Consider the following 20,239-nt stretch of genomic DNA (forward strand, 5'->3'; position numbering starts at 1 on the left):
AGGTGAAATTTTATTTTGGTTTGTTTTCTTTCCCAAACAAATTGTTAGGTTACGCTCAACATCTTGGTATGTATCTAGTAGCTGAGGTAAACACTACCAACTGTCCTAGTCCTGCAAATATTGTACAGTATGCTGACTAAATTGACAGGAAAGGGCTTTTGCTTCACATGAATACACTAGCATCACGTGTCCCATCTGTGGGGAAGAAGAATCTGCTGTGCCTTAAAAGGTGCTGGTAACTTACCCCAAACATCTGCCGAAGGTCAGGATCTCGAAAGCGGAAGGGAATGTTAGACACATGAAGTCGTTTTGGAGTGGATTTGCTCTCCGTATTCTCACTGCTCTGTGTCTGTGATTGCTGTCCATCTGTCTGTGCCCCTCCTTCTGTCTGCTGAAATGAGAGAGGAAAGGGTATGCATGAATAGAAACCATGCAAATTCATTTAACGTACTTTGTTGATCTCCTTTTAGGTATTTGTACTACATTTGCAACTGCAGTATCTGAGCCCCTGACAATTATTTTGATAAAGCCAGCAATGTTTAACAATTGATCTGTTGTTCTTCCCCTCCCTTTCCATAAGTAAATAGTAATGAGATCTCGGCCTCCTTCCCCTCAGATCACCTTTTAGCTTAGTATATTTGCCTTTGGTTTTCTTAAATTGCTTCTCTCTTTTTCCTTGTTATTTCTCCGTTCAGCCGCCACCATATGAAAGCTCTAATGATAAGGCGGATCCTTCGTATGCTGAAGCTGGAAGGTAGCACCGCCACTCTAATCTCATGTGGCAGGATGTTCATGCAATCATAGAAACCCCACAGGTCTCCAGTGGGCCAATACCAGGAATGCATCCCCAGCTAAAATGGCATCTGCTCTGTCAGGCTCCCTTCAGAGAAACATTACCCCAAAAGAAGATCTATAATTAAATGTTAATATCCATATAAGAACAGCTCATGGATGTCTTTGATTAACTTTTCTGGTACATTTAAAAGTCAGCCCAGGGACAGGAAACAATCATTACCACTGCAGGATTTATAAAAATTTCAAGTGCTACTTTCTGCTACCAATTCCACAGCTAAAACAGGGGAATCTATTACAGTGTTTCCAAACACTGACTGGTACAGTGAAGGCAGGTCAAAGGGTGTGCCAGGCATACTTGTGCACAGATAAAGTACAGCAAGAAGGCAGAGGAATAAGGGAGACCAATGTGCTGGAGGAGAGGCCTAATGGCCCCACAGAGATGATGAGCAGGGGAGAAAAAAGGAAGAGAATCTCAGACACTTGTGTTGGGCTTGGACTAAGAAGCAGTAAAATGTGAGCACAGCACTAAATATAAAGGCAAGGCCCCTTTGCACAATGGCTTGATGAGAAAATGGGGGATTTTGTACTTTAGTCAGAAAAATGACCTCAGAACTCAAAGCTACAAAGACTACAATTTCTTTGGTTTTACTGCTCTGCCCCTTTCCAAGGCAAGCACTGACAGACCAAGGTATTCAAAAAGCACCCACCCACTCACTCAATCTCCTGCTGCTTGCCTCAGCCTCCTATGAGTCATGCTTTGACCACCTGTGTGATGCACTTTTAAGTGTCATTTCATTTCTTTAAATGCTAACCCAACTACTTCTTTAACCCATCAAGCGAGAAGTTCTACAAGAAGGCAAGGACTGTGTAATTGCTAGACTCAGCCTTTACTAGGCATCTTCAAAAACACACACTACCCTTATAACTAAAGAGTAGGGGTTTTTTTTTACTGCTTTGGGGTCTTTTTTCCCTCCATTTTAAATACAAAATTTGTGTACCAAAGAGGAAAGAAATCTCAGGGGAGTTGCCCACACTGACTCCCCAAGCACTGACTGGACTTGCTCTGCACATCATTCAATATACAACACATCATGAGTATTTGGAAAGAAACCACTCTTCACAGATGAACTAAACTGGCAGCGTTAAGAGAGCTGCTTCTGGACAGAAATGCCTCTTACAGACATGACCTTGAACTTATATATTGGTTATAAAACACTAACAAGAGCAAGCAAACAGTAAGCACTGGGGTCTTGTCATGCTGAACAAAGCAGTGGCAGCTTTCTATTTCATTTTAGTAGGGCTGTGCAGGCAGCATAAACCACATTTGATTCGATTAATATAAATTAAGCTGTGATAGGAAGAACAGAGATACTGCCCTGCAAGTACCTCTGCTCCCCAGAGCCACGCAAGTCTCTGGAGAAGCCTAACAGAATGAAGCATTTTTATTTGGCTAAGACTCATCCATCCCTCAAACATCAAATTTTCAGGAACAACCTCTGAAACTTCCATTTGATTGTATCTAAAAAGATGCCTTCAAGTTTCTCCTCTTCTCCTATCCTCACTCCTATAACAAAATCCATCTCCAAACATATAGAGAGTGCACCCTAGGGGAAGAATCAATGCAGCTGGCTTACGATTAAATCACACTATGCTTTTTGGTGCTTTTATTTTTATGACTCCATCAGAGTCTTTTGCTCCTCAGGGCAAATCTGTCCAAAAAATACAAAAACCACAGGGGTAGCCCATCCATCACCACCGCACACAATGCCTGCAAGTAAGTGCTGCAAAATAACTCCTCAAAAATCATCCCGCTAAAAGGGATCTCTACAGACCATCTGTGGGCTCTGCTACTGCAGTTTACCAAATTCCATGTTTTTTATGGCTTTGTGTGGAACTGGCAAGTGGACAAACACCCATGCACACAGGTGCATCCTCAAACATGCACACTAGTGCACCTTCTGCAGCGTGAATGAGGAAAGGCACAGATTCTGAACGGTGATGACAAAAATGGTTTAGTCTTTAAATTCGCACATAGGTTGCACAGGACTGGATCTGCTGTTTCAACAGGGGAGGAAGCTGCGTCCTGTCCCATCCGTTTGTTTGCAGGCAGAGGGCAGAAGTCCTTCCTTACCAAGGGTGCAATACATCATGTACAGTGGCCTGCTCAAAAACATTCACAGCTGTTCCTGCATATGGCAGAGTGCTGCCACCATATAAAAGTCATTTTGCAGCACGTGTGATGCGTACAAGAAGACAAAACCAAAGAGGAGAAACAACTGTAGGAACAGGGAATCTCAGTCTACTCTTACCTTTCTGACTACACTGAGAATCCCAGATGCTTTTCAGGCTTTCACATACCCTGTTTTTCAGTAGTAGTTTAACATTAAATACCTTCTCTCTCCAGATGCTGTAGCCCCCTCATTTCTACCATCCATGGCTCTAAGGTAATATTTGAACTTCCAGCTATTATAGCATTATCTCAATACATTTGTCTAGTGCCACACATTCAACTACAACATAAATGAAAAACAAGTCTCATCAGATCTTGCCTCCCCCCTCTTTTATAGTTACTCCTTGTCCTAATTCATTAGGAAGGAAATGAAAAGGAAGGACCTGGAGCCAGTTCTTCAGCAGCACATAATGGAGACTGGCAACAGCACTACCCTGACCAAGTCAGATGATAAAAGCCTGCATTTCACCAAGCGCCCACTCCCCACGCTGACTCCCTCCCTACACTGAGTTTCAGCTCCTTCCTTCTGGCATCACGTCAACACTTTACAGCAAAGAACCAGCCCTCTCCACTGCTGCAGATAGCAGTTCAGCTCAGAAGGGAGCTAATACATGTTGCCTAGGTCTCAATGTCTGTCATCAGGCAACACAGAGACATGCTGCAGCAAAGATCCTGTGTTTAGAAACAGTACTGGATCCACTTTACCTCCTCAGCATAGTCGTGTGACATACTTTTGCAGGTGATAATGTCATTCACACCTGCACATGCTTTGAGCTCTGCTCAAGGTCACTAAGAAATGCATCAGAGCTCAGGACACCTGCAATATGTGCTTCACTTTTAACTACTTGCTGCCTGTGGGCCTGTGCCAGCTCCTCCCTTGAAGTAAGGAAAACCTAAGAGGCAGTTGCAAAAAGAAGCATGGATGTATACATGTGCATGTACCTGTGTAGAAGGGAAGAAGGACACCTGGCAACATGAAGCTGTTCTGAAAGGTTTGGGGGCAGCTCTGCAACCATCTTCCCACCTCTTGACTAGACTCTCTTGTCCTAAAGCAGCTGATGAACAAGCAATTGCTGATGATTTCTCCTCAGAAGGAAGGAGGCAGGGGCTCCAGTGCCACCTGAGCTCCAAGCAGATCTCCATCTGTGAGACAGAGGGCCACCTCCCTGACAAGCCAGGCAAACACCAACGTGACAGGCCAGCACAGACACTATTAATACACAGCACATTCCGTTTCCACCTCCCACTTGCTTCTAGAACTGGAACCGCTTCAGGTCCAAGTTATAGAAAAGCAAAAAACAACCCCCCATCCTTTCCCTCAGGAAGCAGGCAGTCCAAAATGTTGTGAATCATAATGAGGAGGTTAAAAGCCATAAATCACTGCAAAGAAAATATTTACAAAATACAAACTGTAACTAATAACTATATTTAAAAAGGGACTTGGGTGGCTTACAAAATCTCGGAGACAGACTGTGCTCACTCCACTGCTTCTAGACCAGTCTCAGATCTCAAAAAAAACCCAACACCCCACAAAAAGTCTTGTTTGGAACAAGAGCTGGAAGAATTGTGCAGAGACAATGGCTGGCAAAAGGCAATCTTCCCACCGCAAAGGAGAGTGCAGACAATGTGGGAAGATCTCTGCAACTTCTAATGAACAACCAGTGTCTAAACCACTAGTCACCCACCAATAAACAGATACCCACTGAGCAGGTTTAGTGGAAAAATGAGTGACAAATTAGGCACTAGATAGAAAACCCCGCTCCTGCCCCACCACACAGTAGGACTGAGCTCCTACACATCCAAGAGCAAAGGGTATGGCAACTTCTGATGCCTAAACACCACTTGTTTAGCTAACAGAAAACTGCAGGACTAATAATCATCTTTCAACAGCAGTAAATATAATTTTAGAATTATATCCATGTACTTGATTTTTCAGAGATGCCAGCAGTATTATATTTAAAAAAAACCCCTGGGCTACACTACAGACACAATTAACAATGTGTCCAAGCACTCTGTATGCCAAAAAAGAGACCAAAAAATTGCTAATGATGTACCAAATAACTTCTACTAGGCTTTTAACTATTTTCAATATAGTCAAGATTAATTCAAGGCATATTTTTTCTGATTGTTAGTTACCTGTTTTCAGACATACTGAAGCTTAAGTAACTTTGTTCACTTTCCTCATTAAATAAAGATATACCCCACCTGAAGTAAGAATACGAACCTAACATACAAAAGCACATAGGAAATTCTACTACTTATCCTGCACAATGAAGATATCTTTGATGTGTCAGATAACATTTTCCATGCAGTGATGTTTAAAATGACTTTGTTTTTCTGAGCAGTATTTCATTATGGGATTCTTTAGTGTCCTTCCCCGCTCCCTCCCCAAGTGGTGAAATGAAGCCCACTGAAAGGCCTCCTCTGCTGGTCATAATGTCAAACACTTCGTGAGCCCCATTCCTCACAAAACAGGGATGCCCTGACAAGGTGAAGGAGGCCGCAAGACTTCCTGAGCTAGTGGTCACCCCTGGACCGCTCTGCTGACAGTGGCAGAACAGCCACCACAAAGAGCAGACTAAGGTCCATCCTGCCCACTGTCTTCTTTCTGACAGTGGCCAAATCTGTGGCATCTTAGGAAAGATGTAAGAACAGGGCATATGTTCAGTGACTTTTCTCCAGCACAGCTTCCAGCAAACTGAGCCAGCTGATGTCTCAACTTCCAAAACACTCTATGGACAAAAGTTTCAATGCTAAATTCTTCATTCTATGAAAAAAACAAGAAACAAAATCCTGGGTTTTTTCATACATGGCACACAATTATTTCCTGTGTACATTCTAGTAAGTAAAAATGGGAAAATTCCCCCCTTTTTTCCCATACCACGCAATACTCTATGCACTTGTCATATGCCTTCATTCCTGTCAGCTCTTTTTTGAAGTAAAGATTTCATTTCTTCTCATAAAAAAAATCTGCTACATCCCTTTCATCATCACTATTATCCTTACCTGTACTACTTCCAGATCTGCTATAACCTGAGAGATATGCAGAATTACGACAGCTATATGCTCCGACATAACGATATCTGCCATTTTCTATTTCTCTTCCAAAATAATTTTTAAATCTGCCTCACTAGACACAAGTCTACAAGTTCTGACAATAATCTGCCTCATACTCAAAATAATAAAATAATCTGCCTCATACTCAAAGCAAATTCCTGATGTTAAATGTCAGAGTTTGCTGCCTCAAGACAGAAATTTCCAAGCTGAGGTGCACAAACAACTGGCAACTAGCAACTTATTTGAAACTAGTTCTTCCTTGTGTCTACCTGCTCAGCAGTATCAAAAGACAAGTGAGAATATTCATTAAACATATTCTTCATCTGAAATACCTCACATGAGCAATTGCTTTAATTACTAAAGTAATGAAAAATAATTACAGAGGAAAATTCTGCAATCTCAGACTAGGCAAGAAATACCCAAGGGAAAGTCATCATTATAACATCATCCACGTGTTATAGAAGTCAGCTGAGGAACCTTGGTGCCACTTGGCTCCCTTCTTTCCAAACCCTTGCTAGATGTATACGGCACAGCCTGATGACCAAGCAGCTTCCTCATCTTGCTTCTGAACACAAAACATAGGGGTCCCGCACCACAGATCTGTCTCCTTTAACAAATCACAAAGTCAACATCCCTTATAGTATAGCAGACGAATTAAAGATATTTCAGTATGGCACATGAAGAAGCCAAGAGATATGATGCTCTGTAATTAAATAATGCTTTATATTGGTTCATGACAACCTAACACCAAGGTGACAGCACCTGCCATTTTCATGCAAAGTAATTTACATAAACTTATTCCTCTACTCCTATACCTCCAGCTGCATTCCATAATTTATACAGACATACAATTTCTTCCCTCTGACATTAACAAGAGAAACGAGTTGAATAATCAGCTCACAGTATTAAATGCATTGCATTTACTATCAAGCAACCTTTTTTAGTTCAGCAGATGATTAATCTTCCCTCCACAGTAGAGTACCAGGAGATGCAGAGAGCTGACAATTGCTCTCAGCTTCTGGCCGTGCACTCCATACGCTCACCTTGCAACAACAGCATTTGCTGGATCCCTCCAAGAGCTGCTCTAATTCATTAACCCTGCAAAAGAACTGGACAGCTTTCTGCCAGGTCAGTGAATTAAAATGGCTCACATAAGGAATGCCAGAGCCAGTAAGCGGGAGTGGGAGTTTGCACTTAGAGCCAGATCTGTCCTTTCTGGCAGCAGTGAATCTTTAGATCACCCCAGCTGCCAGAGGTACTGCAAGCCTAATTAGCATCTCCACTTGCAGCTATCTGTGCTGGGTGTCTCCACTAGGGATAAGCACACTAATGTAAACTAAGAAACGGGGTAAGAGGGAAGAAACCAGGTGACCCAGCACCATAGGAAGTGAAATGCAGAGCGTCAGAGGTTTAAGAGACTGTCTGCAACAGGCAGACCAAGTAGGCCAAATATGGTCTGGTACCTCAGTCTATTTTTAATCTGGGTCTTTCAGCTGAGCTTTGGGACAGTATCAAGAGAAATGACAGATACTTGGAGATGAAGACCAGGAGACCCACATGCCAAGCAAGAAACAAAGCCCCACAGATGAGGCTTGATCCTAAAATAAAAAAAGATTCCAAAATATTAAGCTGTTTGTATTACACCACCTATTATGCCAATTTCTTTTCCATGCCCCTGCTCTGAGAGCTTTGAATGCTTTCCACTACACTCAGACCTCCAGAACAAAGCTCGTCCTTAGCTGGTGACACTATCAGTCATGCCCCATTGCTCAGAGCTCTTAGACTACATAGGAAGGCATAGACTTTGACTCTCAAACTTTATTTTACTTAAATTCACTGCTGATGTTTGATGTCAGGCTTCCAGACCACTGTCTATTAACTCATATACCACCACTAAGATCATTTAATCTGACTTGCCTGCCAAAATCTGCCAAGTTTCTATGAAAAGGTGCTCCCACAGAGTGTTCCCACTCTGTCCTGCCAACTGGACCAAGCACAGGCCTTGTTCTTCCACTCTGTCCTGCCAACTGGACCAAGAACAGGCCTTGTTCTTAAAAGCAAAGAGAGACCTTATCTGTCTGGGTGAAGAAATTTCTGAATCATCCCATGGGAGCACAGGCTTCAAGTCAGCAGCTAAAAAATCCACCAGTTGTTTGGTCTGGGGTATCATCTTCACACAGGACAGCAGTTGTGCTTGTCAGTTGCAATAATGGGAGGGAAAGATCATACATCACCCCCGACGACTTTTTGCTCTACTAAAGATAACACTGTTGTTTGAGCAAGACAACAAAATGGTGAAAGGAAAAGATGCCTTAAAGTACAGCAGTCTAGTCCACATGGACTGAACATGTATGTTAAACAAACAATAACCAGTGTATATGATGGACAAGATTCTTGACATGAGCTGTAGATACTCAAAAATAACCAACTCGTTCTGCTGTTTTTTAATAGCACGCTTTATCTTGAGTAACTACTGAGCCTTCTTCCTTCCCCTAGTTCCTACATCAATCATCAGTGTACTGAGGAGAAAAGTTACAAGCAATTACATCCCAAGGAAGCCCACAGATTCAAAATAACTTCATACAGGAGTCCTGGACAGAAAGATAAAGGGAATCAGAAGATGCAGGACCCTGTGCATGTGAAAAGCCTTTGGCTGAGGCACCTTCCCCCTTCCCCTGGATTTCTTCACATGCCACCATCTGGAATCCTCTGGGTTTGATCAGTCCAGCCATAGCAGCAGCAACGCATACATCTGCGCCCTTACCCTTTCCTGGCTAGCTATGGTCTGTGAGACCAACTCTGCACACTCAGCTCGCACATATTTAACCACATCAAATGGTCAGACCAGACATGCCCACCTGTTTCCAACAGCCAGCACAAGCTTTATGTGCTATTCAGCCTGTTTCCTGGATAACCCCTGGCAGTCAGGCTCCCTCTGCAGCCTCCTGGCAACACCGCTGCCTCCCAGCTGTCTCCCAGCAACACTCCCTCCCCCACAGACCGGCTCCCAGTGCCTCCTCGCAGGCTAGCCAGCCTCCCCACACCCTGTGGGCTCCTCACAGCCGGCATTAGTTGATGAAACACAGAGCTTGGCCCTGCAGCGCCATGGAGATGGCTCCTAATATGGAAGAGGAGCAGGAGAGTTGGCAAGAGCTTGCATCCAAGGTCAAGGCTCACATCATTTCCACTAAAAAGAAACGCTCTTAAGCTCTGGGCAAGGATGGGAACAGCAAAAGTACACGGGGAAAGCCACTGCCCTATTTTACGCCCTATTTCCAGCTTTCCCATCCAACCGGCAGTGCTCGAGATAGCTGTTTGCTGGAGATGGACAGCCCAGATCTTACAGGTTGGAACAACATCAGACAATCCGGTACTAAAATGATGATTTGTATTTCTGCACACTGCACTAGCTCTAGGTTTTATTTCCAGCATGATCTCTTCTCATCTACATTTGTGCTTGCTGAGGCACCTGAAGTTCCTTTCATGCACTGTGTGCAATTCATACTCTTTCTTCTTCAAGATGGTGAAGTTGCGGTGTTCCCAGGATGAACTCAAAGATATCTTATCAAAGCCGCAACCAGCGGTGTCAGCCATGCAGCCACTGCCCACTGCAGAAGGAGCAGAGGCACATGCCGGGAACCATGCACTCTCAAACTGGCACTATCAGTTCTTCCTATCGTTGGCACTGAATTCAATCAGTACTTATTGGGGGGAAAAAAAATAACCTCTATGAGCCGAACACCCAACTACAAGTAAAACTGAAAGCATTAACAGATTTAAGTTCACCTCTGAGCACCAAAGGCTCTCACCATAAGGCTCTTTGTTAGGAAGTTAAGTCTGAACAAGTGGCTTAAGGGATGAATCAAGCTTTTCCTGAGATAATCTGCCAGCATGTTGCCCAGTGCCAGTTCCAGGCCACAGGAAGAAGAAAGCAAAAAAATATAAGGTGAAAATCCTTGTCTGGCAAATGGATGTCCAGTAGCTGAGAGGTCCTCTCCTATCTTTGCCCCCTGAAGCTCCCTGCCATCTTAAAAAAGTCAAAGAATAATATTTTTCTGGTCTGCTTGCTTCCTGAAAACAAAACCACATTAGGATTACACCTACAATGTATGGGCAATCCTTTGTACAGCCAACCTTCCAGAATTTGACTCCATCACATTCATTTCAACTGTTTGCCAATTAACACAAGGTAATTAACACTTTTGTAAAGAACTGTCTTCGGACAATGCTACTGTGAGGGTTGTGGTCCACCCATATGTCAAGGGGCCAAGTAAAATGCTGGGGTTTCAACCCCAAGGCCCAAATTAAGGTTGACATATGGGTGATTCCCACAGCCCTTCACAAAGGGGGGGTGAGTTTACTTTAAGCTTCCCTCCAGGGTGCGGCCGGCCTTGCAGGGAGAGCCATTGGGTAAAGGAGCCCCGGGTGTCCCACATTAAATAAACAAAGGTCAGGTGTCCCCCTTAGGGATAAAAGCTGGGACCACTTGCAGGAAGAGGCAGTGTCTGTCTGTGAGGTGGATGCACTTTGCAGAGTTTCCTGTTAGGGAAGGACCCCCTGCCTCCCTGGAACTGGGCTCCAGCCAGGTCTGGCTTTTGTAAATGTGGGCTGTGTAGAGATTCAGTATGTGGCTTCCTTGGTCTTACGTATTTGGCTTGTTGACTCGATTGTCTCCTGTCCCTTCTATGGGAAACTGCATTTCACCATTTATTCCACCCGTTGTTGGTCATGTGGTGTCATTGTTGGGTCATGGGATTGATGTCAATTATATATAATCTGACTGACTTGTTTGTACCCCCAGCGCTCACCCATGTACTGACCCTTTTGTATCAAATACAATTTGGTTATTGGTTCATCTTTATGCTGGCTGTGTCCTTTATGCTAGGCCTAATAATTGGCAAAACAGCCACCATGTAAAAAAGTTACTGCTCTTTTTAGACACCTATTTATGAGGGGAACACTCACAAGGGGAAAGACAGGAACCTAGTAATGGAAGGTCAGAAGCTCTGTTTTGTTTGTAACTTTCACCTTTTCAGGTCTATGGCTGATTTGCTCCATACTCTTAAGAAACAGTCAGCAATTCAATCAACAGCTGCTTATTCTCAAAGCACTGTGCTGCTCTGCACCCTTCTGCACTTACTGCAAGGGATCCATTCTGCGTGTTGGCTGTGTTCGTGCTCTGCTCTCCATGCGGCTGCGTGCTTCCGTAGAGCGTCAGATTGTGCTCGCTGGTCTGGCCTGCATAGTCCTGAGTGTGTGGCACCCCATACTCTGTGGGAATCCCATTCTGTGGGGGTGGCGGAAATGGGATTGTGGTGAATGGCTGCACCATTGCATCAGGAGTTGCTGCTGGCTCCTGGTTACCCTGAAGAGAGGGAAAAGGAGAAAACAGCTTTATACTACAGAAGACGAATCAGAACAGCAGCCTGAGAAATGATACACACAATGTTTCACGTGACAGTCACGATAATATTGCACAGTCTTCTACTATCTTCTCTGTCAAAAAGAGCATGCATCACTCCTCTGAGCCATGACACTGTTTTCTTAGTCTTTTGGGGGTAACTTTCTCATTACCAGGTGGCATATAGAGAACAAATTATGGGGCTTGCAAATTGCAAACCCCTCTAATCTCACACAAGGTTTTATGCACAGTAAGGCATTATTTTGGAAGGGGGAACAGGCACTGAAACACTGGAATGGAGAATGAAACACAGAGAGAAGAACAGGGGTTTTTAAAATGCCCAGAAGTATCATATATGGGTCCATCTTCTCTAAGACTGGCCCTCGTGGCTCTGCTCACAAGCAAGCGTATCATGTGGTTCAGAGTACACTCTTCTCTGTTGTGTTACAGTGAGAGAAAAGAAATACTAATTTTAAAACAGATCTGTGCAGCAGCCCCCTCCTTTGCTCTGACAGCACAGAGTACAGAGCATGGGTGCTCAAGTATCAGTCGCTGGAACATCCCATTTGCTTTGTGCCAACTGTGCAGAAGACACCAAAAAGCTGTTGAGATCCACACTGAGAACACAAGCCTGGAGCACGTTCACTCCCTCCAATCTTGATTTTAAATTCTGGCTGCTGTTCCAGCCCTGGATCCTCCCCCACAAAGCCCAAAGGTGCTCAAGCCTATTCTGACACCACCATGCTTAAATCAATGGAGTAAAAGAGAAGCAGACCTTATTTTGCAGATAGGAAAGGCAGAGTGGGAATTACCAAGCAGCCTTTCAGCAGAGAGCATGCAGGGGCTGACAGACCTCCAGTGAAGCCAGACAAACATTTCAGTCCCTTTATCAACCTACCTGCAGCTTTCCCTTCCGGGCAAAGGAAACAATGATAAATGCTGCACACCTCCAGCTAGCACTGGGTCATTCAGACACTGGCTGAATCCCAAATCTGCTCTGACATTAGACTATCCAGTCTGCCTCCCATGGGGGCCACATGGCCATGTGCTCCCACAGCTGGGGAGAAGGAGAGGGAAGGACATTCAATACCACTTAGGAAAGCTGAGCTGCAGCCTTGGCCTGCGCCAGACAGATTCATTAACTAAAGTCCAGCTGCTGCAAAGCCTTGCTGTCTGCAGAAACACAAAACTCCACAGCCTTACCTGAGAAAGAAAAATTCAGGCAAGTACACCAGCCATGGCCAGCGCTCAGTTCCTTGCACACACTCCCCTGACCCACTGCAACCTGTGTTGTGTGTTAGCAGCTCTGCAGAGGTTTTTCACATAGCAAGCACATTTTCTGAAAGCAGGACAGGTGTTCACCCCCTGCCCCTGCCAAAGGCAGGCTCCCCTGCCATTCTCGGCTCCAAAGCAAGGAGCTTCTCACTCAACCTAAACCATAATCAAGATCTGCAGGGCAAACTTTATTACAAACAGGAAGGACGAGAAGCTAAACAATGGCTATCCCGCCGCAAACCAGGTATTGGCAACCCCATCACTCACCTACTCGGACTATTTATCCCCTGTCACGACCGTTCCAGTCCATCTGTCTCCTTTTCAAGCTCTTTCATTTACAGTGTTTCATTATATCCAATTGCGCATTTCCATACAGTCCATGCTGTCTCCACATTCCTCATGTTTAAAATAGAGCTAAATATGAGACTGATTTCTGTTTTAAGTTTCAAAAATTGGTAGGGTAACCCCAGGAAAGATCCAGTAACTGAAATGATTTCCAATTTTCTTTGAACAAGCTAGATTTACAAGCCCATAGTACTCTGGATAGGAGGAAGAGAATGCTAATTAGCCACAAACAAAACCCATTTTGCTGTCCTCTCAACAGTGCAGGGCTGCTCCCCAAAGGACATATTCCAGCATTTTGCTTAATCTCACCCTTAGACTACTTAAAATGCCAGCCCATAGATCTTATATAGTCTTATTTTCAATGTTTTTATTCCTCAGTTAATACTGTTTCTTCCAGTTTAAACACATTTCAACCTTTTAAATATTTTCTCTCCCTTCTTCAATTATCTATAACTGTTTGAAGGATGAAAAATGCTCTCTTCTGTTGCTTGGGGCATTTTGGTAATACATATTTATTGAACTTAATCACACCTCACAAGACAAAAGATCCTGGTAACTTTACTTATTACTTCTCTCTGACCTTCCTAAGATTTTCAAATAAGGGATTTCTCGTGCAGAATGAAGTGCTTTTAATACCATTGTTACTCTCCCCCCAATTGCACCAAAAATCGTATTTTTTATTACAAATTTATCCTTAATGTCTCAGGTTATCTGTAGATCTATCACCACTATGCTTGTCCAGGTTTCATAATCTCATGGAGTATCTGCACCTCAATTTATTTTTCTCTTGATATGATTATGTACATGTTTCCCATGTGAAATTTTTTTTTGGTAACTTTAATTTCCTTTGATGCTTTAGAATTACTCTTTTTTCTGTTTCCACTTGTGTCTACAGAAAAGGACTCCTAATGAGATCTCTACAGGTTTCACAGCATACTGATATGCTCCAAACCCAGAGGAGATTCTACCTCTTCTGTTATTCTACGAAATTTCAACATTTACACAACACCTAATATTTTCAAGAATTAACACAGAAAAAAAAAATAAAATCCATTTGTCTTCAAACATAGAACCTGAACTCATTTTCCCTACTTCTAACCCATCAGGGAAAATCCTGCAGGCAGAGATGCTGCTTTTCCAGCTTCTCAGGAGGTACAAAGAACATGGAGAAGCCCCAAAACTTCCTGGTGAAGGTCCATATGTAGGAGAGACTCAACTGAAAGTATTTTGTCTACCCAATCTTGACAACATACCTCCCTGCATTGCTAGTCCTGCCTGTTTTAGCTCCTGAAATTCTCTTAAACATAGACTCAAATGCAACAACAGACTGAGATGGTTATGTCCAAGAGCAGTGACCATCCCCAAACACACACAAGGATGCCATCACAGGAGTTGGAAAGCGAAAGCCTGGCTGCAGCTCCCCACAAAAACTACTGCTGTTTTCAACTTGTGTCAGGGAATTAAATAAATGTTAACTAATGTTCAGAAACAGAGACACACTTCTCTCGGCCACAATACAGGGTGGCTGGCAGTCTCCAGGAGAGGAGCTTGAGAGACCCTGGGCTGCAGGAATAATTTTGGCAGTTCCAGGTTAAATGATTTCCTCCGTGAGTTTATGTTGCCATGCACTGACCATACTATCTGCCATCCCATGCTCACCAAACTGGGAAAGGCTGTTCAGTGAAACTGGAACTTAGTGTAATTAACATATCCTCCCTAAAAAAAAGGAAAAAAACTTCGTACAATATATGGTAACCTATAGTTCAAAGAAAACCAGCAATTCTTATGTTTTCTATTCATGCTGTTGCTCTGCTTCCACAGAAATCACTCATCCAGATCAGGTAGGAATTTAATGCAGCTCCCCTTCTGCAAAATGTTGACATCTGATTCACCAGCACCGGAGCCCTCAGGGCACAAGAGGGATATGGGATACCCATCTGGGCTTCCCTTTTGGGCCCCTATTCTCAGCCCTACAAAAGTCCAGTCATGTCCTTACAGGTGCCAACTTCCTTAAGTGAGAGTTTTGCCTAGACAGCTCAGTACAAACCTGTCCCACATTTTGTTTAAAAAACAAGTTAGATAAAACACTGAAAAATCCCTAATGGGGACACAGCTTTAACTTAATTAACAAACCTTAAGCAGAGGAACAGTAAGTAACCGCACGCAGAGGTATCTTGAAAAAGGGTGCGAGCTGGGGATAATGTCTCAATGAGAAGCAATGTGGTTCAGCAAATGCGACATCGGATGAATTCTTTCAGCAGACAGCAGGTGGTGATCCAAGATCACAGCACTTGAGCACCAAGAGCGAACACCAGCAACACACAAAGGCCTCTTACTTCCATAAACCTGTCAAAGATCAGTCTATTTTGTGAAGTGCTGGTTTTGTTTTGCTCATTACAGAAATGGGTGTAATTACACGGATGTGAAAGGAGCCTTATATCAATGCAGCTTCAGATCCCTTCTGTATTGATACGCTATAATATGCGTAGATATTAAAGCATAACCAACCAAATAAAAATTATAATCCTGGTAAAGCTAAACTGGTACAAATTCTATATAGACATTTCCATGCAAACTGCCACAAGGTGAATGGTCTGTGCCATCCATAACCCTGCTGTGAGTCACAAGCATCAGAGAAAGGTGCAGAGAAAAGCTACTGCATGTAAACATCAAATAATCTCTTAAATTTGCCTTTCGACTCTAGTAACCTCTAAATTATTGGGATAGATGTGAGTATATGGCTATTAGTGGAATGGGGTTTCTAATAGGTATGCTTTTACTGAACTCATCTATGAAACCTTGAAGCAACTGAGTTGCAGCTAATGGAGGCAATTAACCTGCTTGTGAAGATCCGTGTGTTCCAGCCTACAACTGTTTGCTCTCTGCACTAACCTAAACCGTTTTCTAAACAGCAAAAATGTCTGTAGTTTGGATCTGAAGAGCCTGGCATGACCATTCAACCTGGAGCCGCTGCCTGCCCTCAGCTTCCACATGAAACGGATCCTTGTGAGCAAAGGGAGATGCAGGGACTGCACTGTCTCTCCTCCAACCCAGGTCACAGCCTCCTGTCAGGGAGGCAAACAACTCCAGCAGAAGACACCAAGCCCTGCTCCCCAGCTGTATCCAGACAAGAGAGAAAGGGCCTACACACAACACTGCTGCCCAGGAGCAAGAGAATAGCAAGGAACATGCCCCACCCCACCCCCCTTCTCACAGCTGAACATAAATGAAGGTTTCTGTATCAGGCTCCCCTTCCAGGGCTCCTCTGGCAGGAGCCCCAGTGGGACCTGAGCTCTTGATCGGTGTTCCAGAGGGTCTCTGGTTGGAGCTGCTGCTGTCCTACCTCCAGCTGTGCACTTCTGCCAGCCACAGCACTCCATCCACCTTCCACTGAGCTATTTCAGCACATATCCCAGGAAAAAAAAAAAGTCAGGTTAGTTTTGTTCCCAGTTAAGAATGCTGAAATGGCTTGGCACAGAGCTGGAGGAGAACCAGAGCCAGAAAGGAGAGGGGGTGGAGAAGCTGGGGAGGGAAGGGCCATGAGCACCAGCACTTGGATGAGCTTAGGCTGCTGAAAGCCAGTCTCCAGCATGCATTAACCCTCTGCCCAGGCAATCCCACAATTTGCCCAATGATAACAAACATCTCAGCAAGAAATTACTTCACAAATGGAAATAGATATAAAGCAGCATGAGGGATGCTCCAAGACCCATCAGGAACTCAAGCATTATCCCTTCCAGAAAACCACAGGCTGGGGCATTACACCAGAGATAAACCCCAACCTACACTGGTAGTTCTCACACCATGTGGAAACTAAGCCTTGATTTTAAAAACTGTGCTTTTGCTCTTTAGTGTCATGAAGATACTCAAACACAAGGCAAAGCGATGTACAGGATGAAATGATGGCTTTCCAACCCCCCAGTCATGCCACAAAAGTGACTTGGGCATGTGAACCCTGCAGGTGCCCTCAAACATCATACAAGCTTTTTTTATGAAGGTGCAGAGTAATAAAACTTTAGCCGTCATGGCCATTTCATTAGTGATTAGTTTCTGAATGGGAAGAGTGGGTAAAATGCCCATGGAAAGGAAGTTTGTAGGTGAAAAGGATATATGCAAAGGATATAACCATCTTGTATTCTTCATCTTTGTACAAACCTGTTCCTGAATTCACAGGGGTACGTGACCCTAACTCGACAACCCACAGTCCACACTACAAAGGCATTTCTGTTACTCCAGAGAGCAAGACCGGCATGGCTGGCTGGCTGGTGACCCAGACTGATAAAATCAACACTTTTTCTTGATGTGGGTTGATCATAAAAGAACTTTGAAAAGGAACACAGTAATAAGAGGCTTTGTATTTCATCTGCACGTCTGGAGCTTGATCTTCATTTGATCTATAACATATTGGGGTAACAGAAAAGGATGCTGGATTTTGACTCTACCACCATGGGCACAAGAGCAATTCCTCCTGAATTCTCCCAAAACCAGTGTTCTACCTTTAGGTAGTTTTGCAGAAGTCTGGTGGAGTTTTATGCTAGTGTTGTTAAAACAGAGCAAAATTTATATGTATGAATCCTTTTTAAAATTTAAATTGGATATAAGCATTTTAGGTGATGCTTTTTGCATTAGGTTAGCTTAAGCCTAAATAAGCTAATCTTCCACCAGAGGAAAAAAAAAAAAAAGGAAAAAAAGAAAAAAAGAAAAAAAAAAAAGATGACTGCATTCAAGCTTGCACCTAGCTAACCATTTAAAGGCATGTTTTCTTTACCTTCCCGATGCAAGCCTGCACTAGATTATCTAATCTTGCCCCTCCTTCTTCTAGATATATAAAGCAAGGGAAGAACAAGTTATCTTCCAATATATACTCTATCATTCCAGGCCACCAAAAACTGTTCTGTAAAGCAAAACAGCTGGCCTTTTTCTTTTTTTAAAATGCATTTAAGAACTTCATGGAGAATAAGTTCAAGCCCCTCTTTTGTAGGAAAGGATGAAAGAAAATCAGTCTTATCTTACTCTTATACACAGGAAACACTCATCTCCCATGCTGTCATTATTTCCAGTAATGGCCAATTTTTGCTCTACACCAATGCACAAATGGTGACGCTAGGTGCTGAATGCATACATGCCTAATTAAGAAGCCCCTGGGCAACCTGCAAAGGGGCTTCCCTCTTTGGGAATACAAGGCCAAATACAGCCAAAGCTTTAGAGTTACACAACACTAATAAGGCCCAGAGCCACATCTACTTACCAGCCTGAAACATACCTTCCAGATTTTAAAAAAGCACTTATTTTCTGCTCTTGAAATTTACTTTATTCCCCATTCCAAAAAAATAAAATGGTTAAATGTTACTGACACAAAGGTGTTCCAACAAACTCTTTCAATCAATTCACACTCTCTGGGGTTGATTAGAAAGAGAGAATTGCTTCAAGAGACTACATCAAGGTCTCAACATCTGTTTCCATTCCATATTAGGAATGAAACTACCTCTGAGAATTATCAGGGAGGAAGGGGTGAGGGTGTGGAACAAAGGAAAAACTCACCAGGATAGATACATCCTCAGCAGGAAAGCCATCAAGTAAGAGAAAGACTCAGGCTCATTTTTTTGTTCCAGATCAGTCCTTTAGCACCTACCCTGGCTGTGTTCCTCCCACCTCAGCAATAATCTAAGTGAGTATTTTCCACTTCACATTTATAGTCAAATGTTCTTGGGAAAAAAAAAAAATCCATAAGACAACTAGTTTTCAACAAATCACTGTGAAAATAGTCTCAGAATACTATGAATCTAGTCATACGTTAATTAGCAGGCACCCAGAGTGGTAGAAGCATCTCCCACACAAGTGAGATTACTGTCAGGCAAAGAGGGTTAAGTTTCTTCTTTTGGCCCAGAATTCTAATGAATCATAGCTAAGAAAACAGTATGCTGCAGATGTGTCATGTATGTTTAACGCCAAACTAGCTGCAGTTAGCTTTTCAGTGGATTAGCAAACCGATCACACTCACAGGTGCATGACTGTGGATCCTCATGCAAGGAGGCAGCAGGAACCAGAGACCAGTGGTGGGGAAGGAATGTAGTAACTGCTCTTTCAGGAGTCCACCACGGTTGCAGCAGAGCACCTGGGCACTCATATGCACGACTAAAATGGCACAGAGGACCTGCCTGTGTTGGTTTTCTGCCTTACTCCTGACCAGTGGCTCCTGGTGCTGTTCAGTAAAAGGTCTGCAGAACATGGAAATATAACAAGGAAGAAAATGCCACCTGGTCCCATGATAACTCTTGACCAGGCTGTCAGGGTAGTGTCACAGCTACTGTCATCTCAGATAATTCTGCGATCAGATTGTTCATTTCAGATGGCTTTGTTTCAAGAGAGATAGCAGCTCTTCAGGTGACATATTTTTAAAAACCAGTATCTGCTTCTCCAAACCCTGTCAGGTACCTGAGCTGGACTGATAAGCAATTTCTCATCCCATGTTCCTGCTCTGCAAATGGGACTATTGCCCTGTATCTACAAGCACATCACCAAATCTCAGTGAGCATGGAGAGTTATTCCTGCAACCTCAAACTGCTTTCCTGAATGTTTAAATCCTCACCAAGCTCATTCAGCCCCTTAGAAAGATTTGTATCTACTTTAGTCACAGGAATTTTTCAAAGCTGTTACTATGTGACACAGCTATCTGTAACAGACTCTTCCAGATCTCTCCTTGTATCCAGCACTCTTCCAGAAAGGATTTTGAAGATTGCTTTTGGCATCAGGCTTCTCTGTCCCCTCTCTCCCCTGCTGTGAGGGGTATGAGCTGAAGTCAGTACTGAGCTGTGCAGAGGTGCTGCTCTGAGCTGACTTGGCTCAGGGAGAATGGACAAACTTCACAGGCCCATCAGGCAGCTTTACTTACACAGCACTTCGACAGGTCCCTTCAGCTCCCCCGGTTTCAGTGGCCAGCAGGATAGTCCTCCTGCCTTCCTGCCTGCACTAATTCCAGCACCTCACAGGGAAAAAGCAGCCCTGCCTCTGCTGCCAGCACAGGAGGAGGAGGAAGGGAGAAAGTGCCAGGAAGGGGAGAGCACATCTGGAATCAATTGGAAAGTGCTGAATGCCTCAGAAAGAAATGCAGAGCTGGCAGAAACCATAGTAAGGAG

The 20,239-nt window shown here is 43.6% G+C and overlaps 1 protein-coding gene across 11 annotated transcripts in view; it reads right to left on the reverse strand.

The window, feature by feature from the left end:
• The window catches only part of RBFOX2 (RNA binding fox-1 homolog 2), a 172,159-nt gene that overhangs the window by 49,607 nt on the left and 102,313 nt on the right, over positions 1–20,239 (reverse strand). For 9 of the 11 annotated variants that reach the window (XR_012633394.1, XM_074902407.1, XM_074902412.1 and 6 more), the window contains 2 exons: positions 11,223–11,447; positions 245–391 (listed from right to left, as the gene is read on the reverse strand). Coding sequence is in view for 10 of the 11 variants with exons in the window: in XM_074902407.1 (XP_074758508.1) it covers positions 245–391; positions 11,223–11,447 (372 nt within the window). In the remaining variant the exon portion in view is untranslated. The remainder of the gene's footprint in view (positions 1–244; positions 392–11,222; positions 11,448–20,239) is intronic. The other 2 variants (XM_074902410.1, XM_074902405.1) reach the window with 1 other exon arrangement.

Source organism: Athene noctua, chromosome 3, assembly GCF_965140245.1.
Source record: "Athene noctua chromosome 3, bAthNoc1.hap1.1, whole genome shotgun sequence".
NCBI classification, from domain to species: Eukaryota; Metazoa; Chordata; class Aves; order Strigiformes; family Strigidae; genus Athene; species Athene noctua.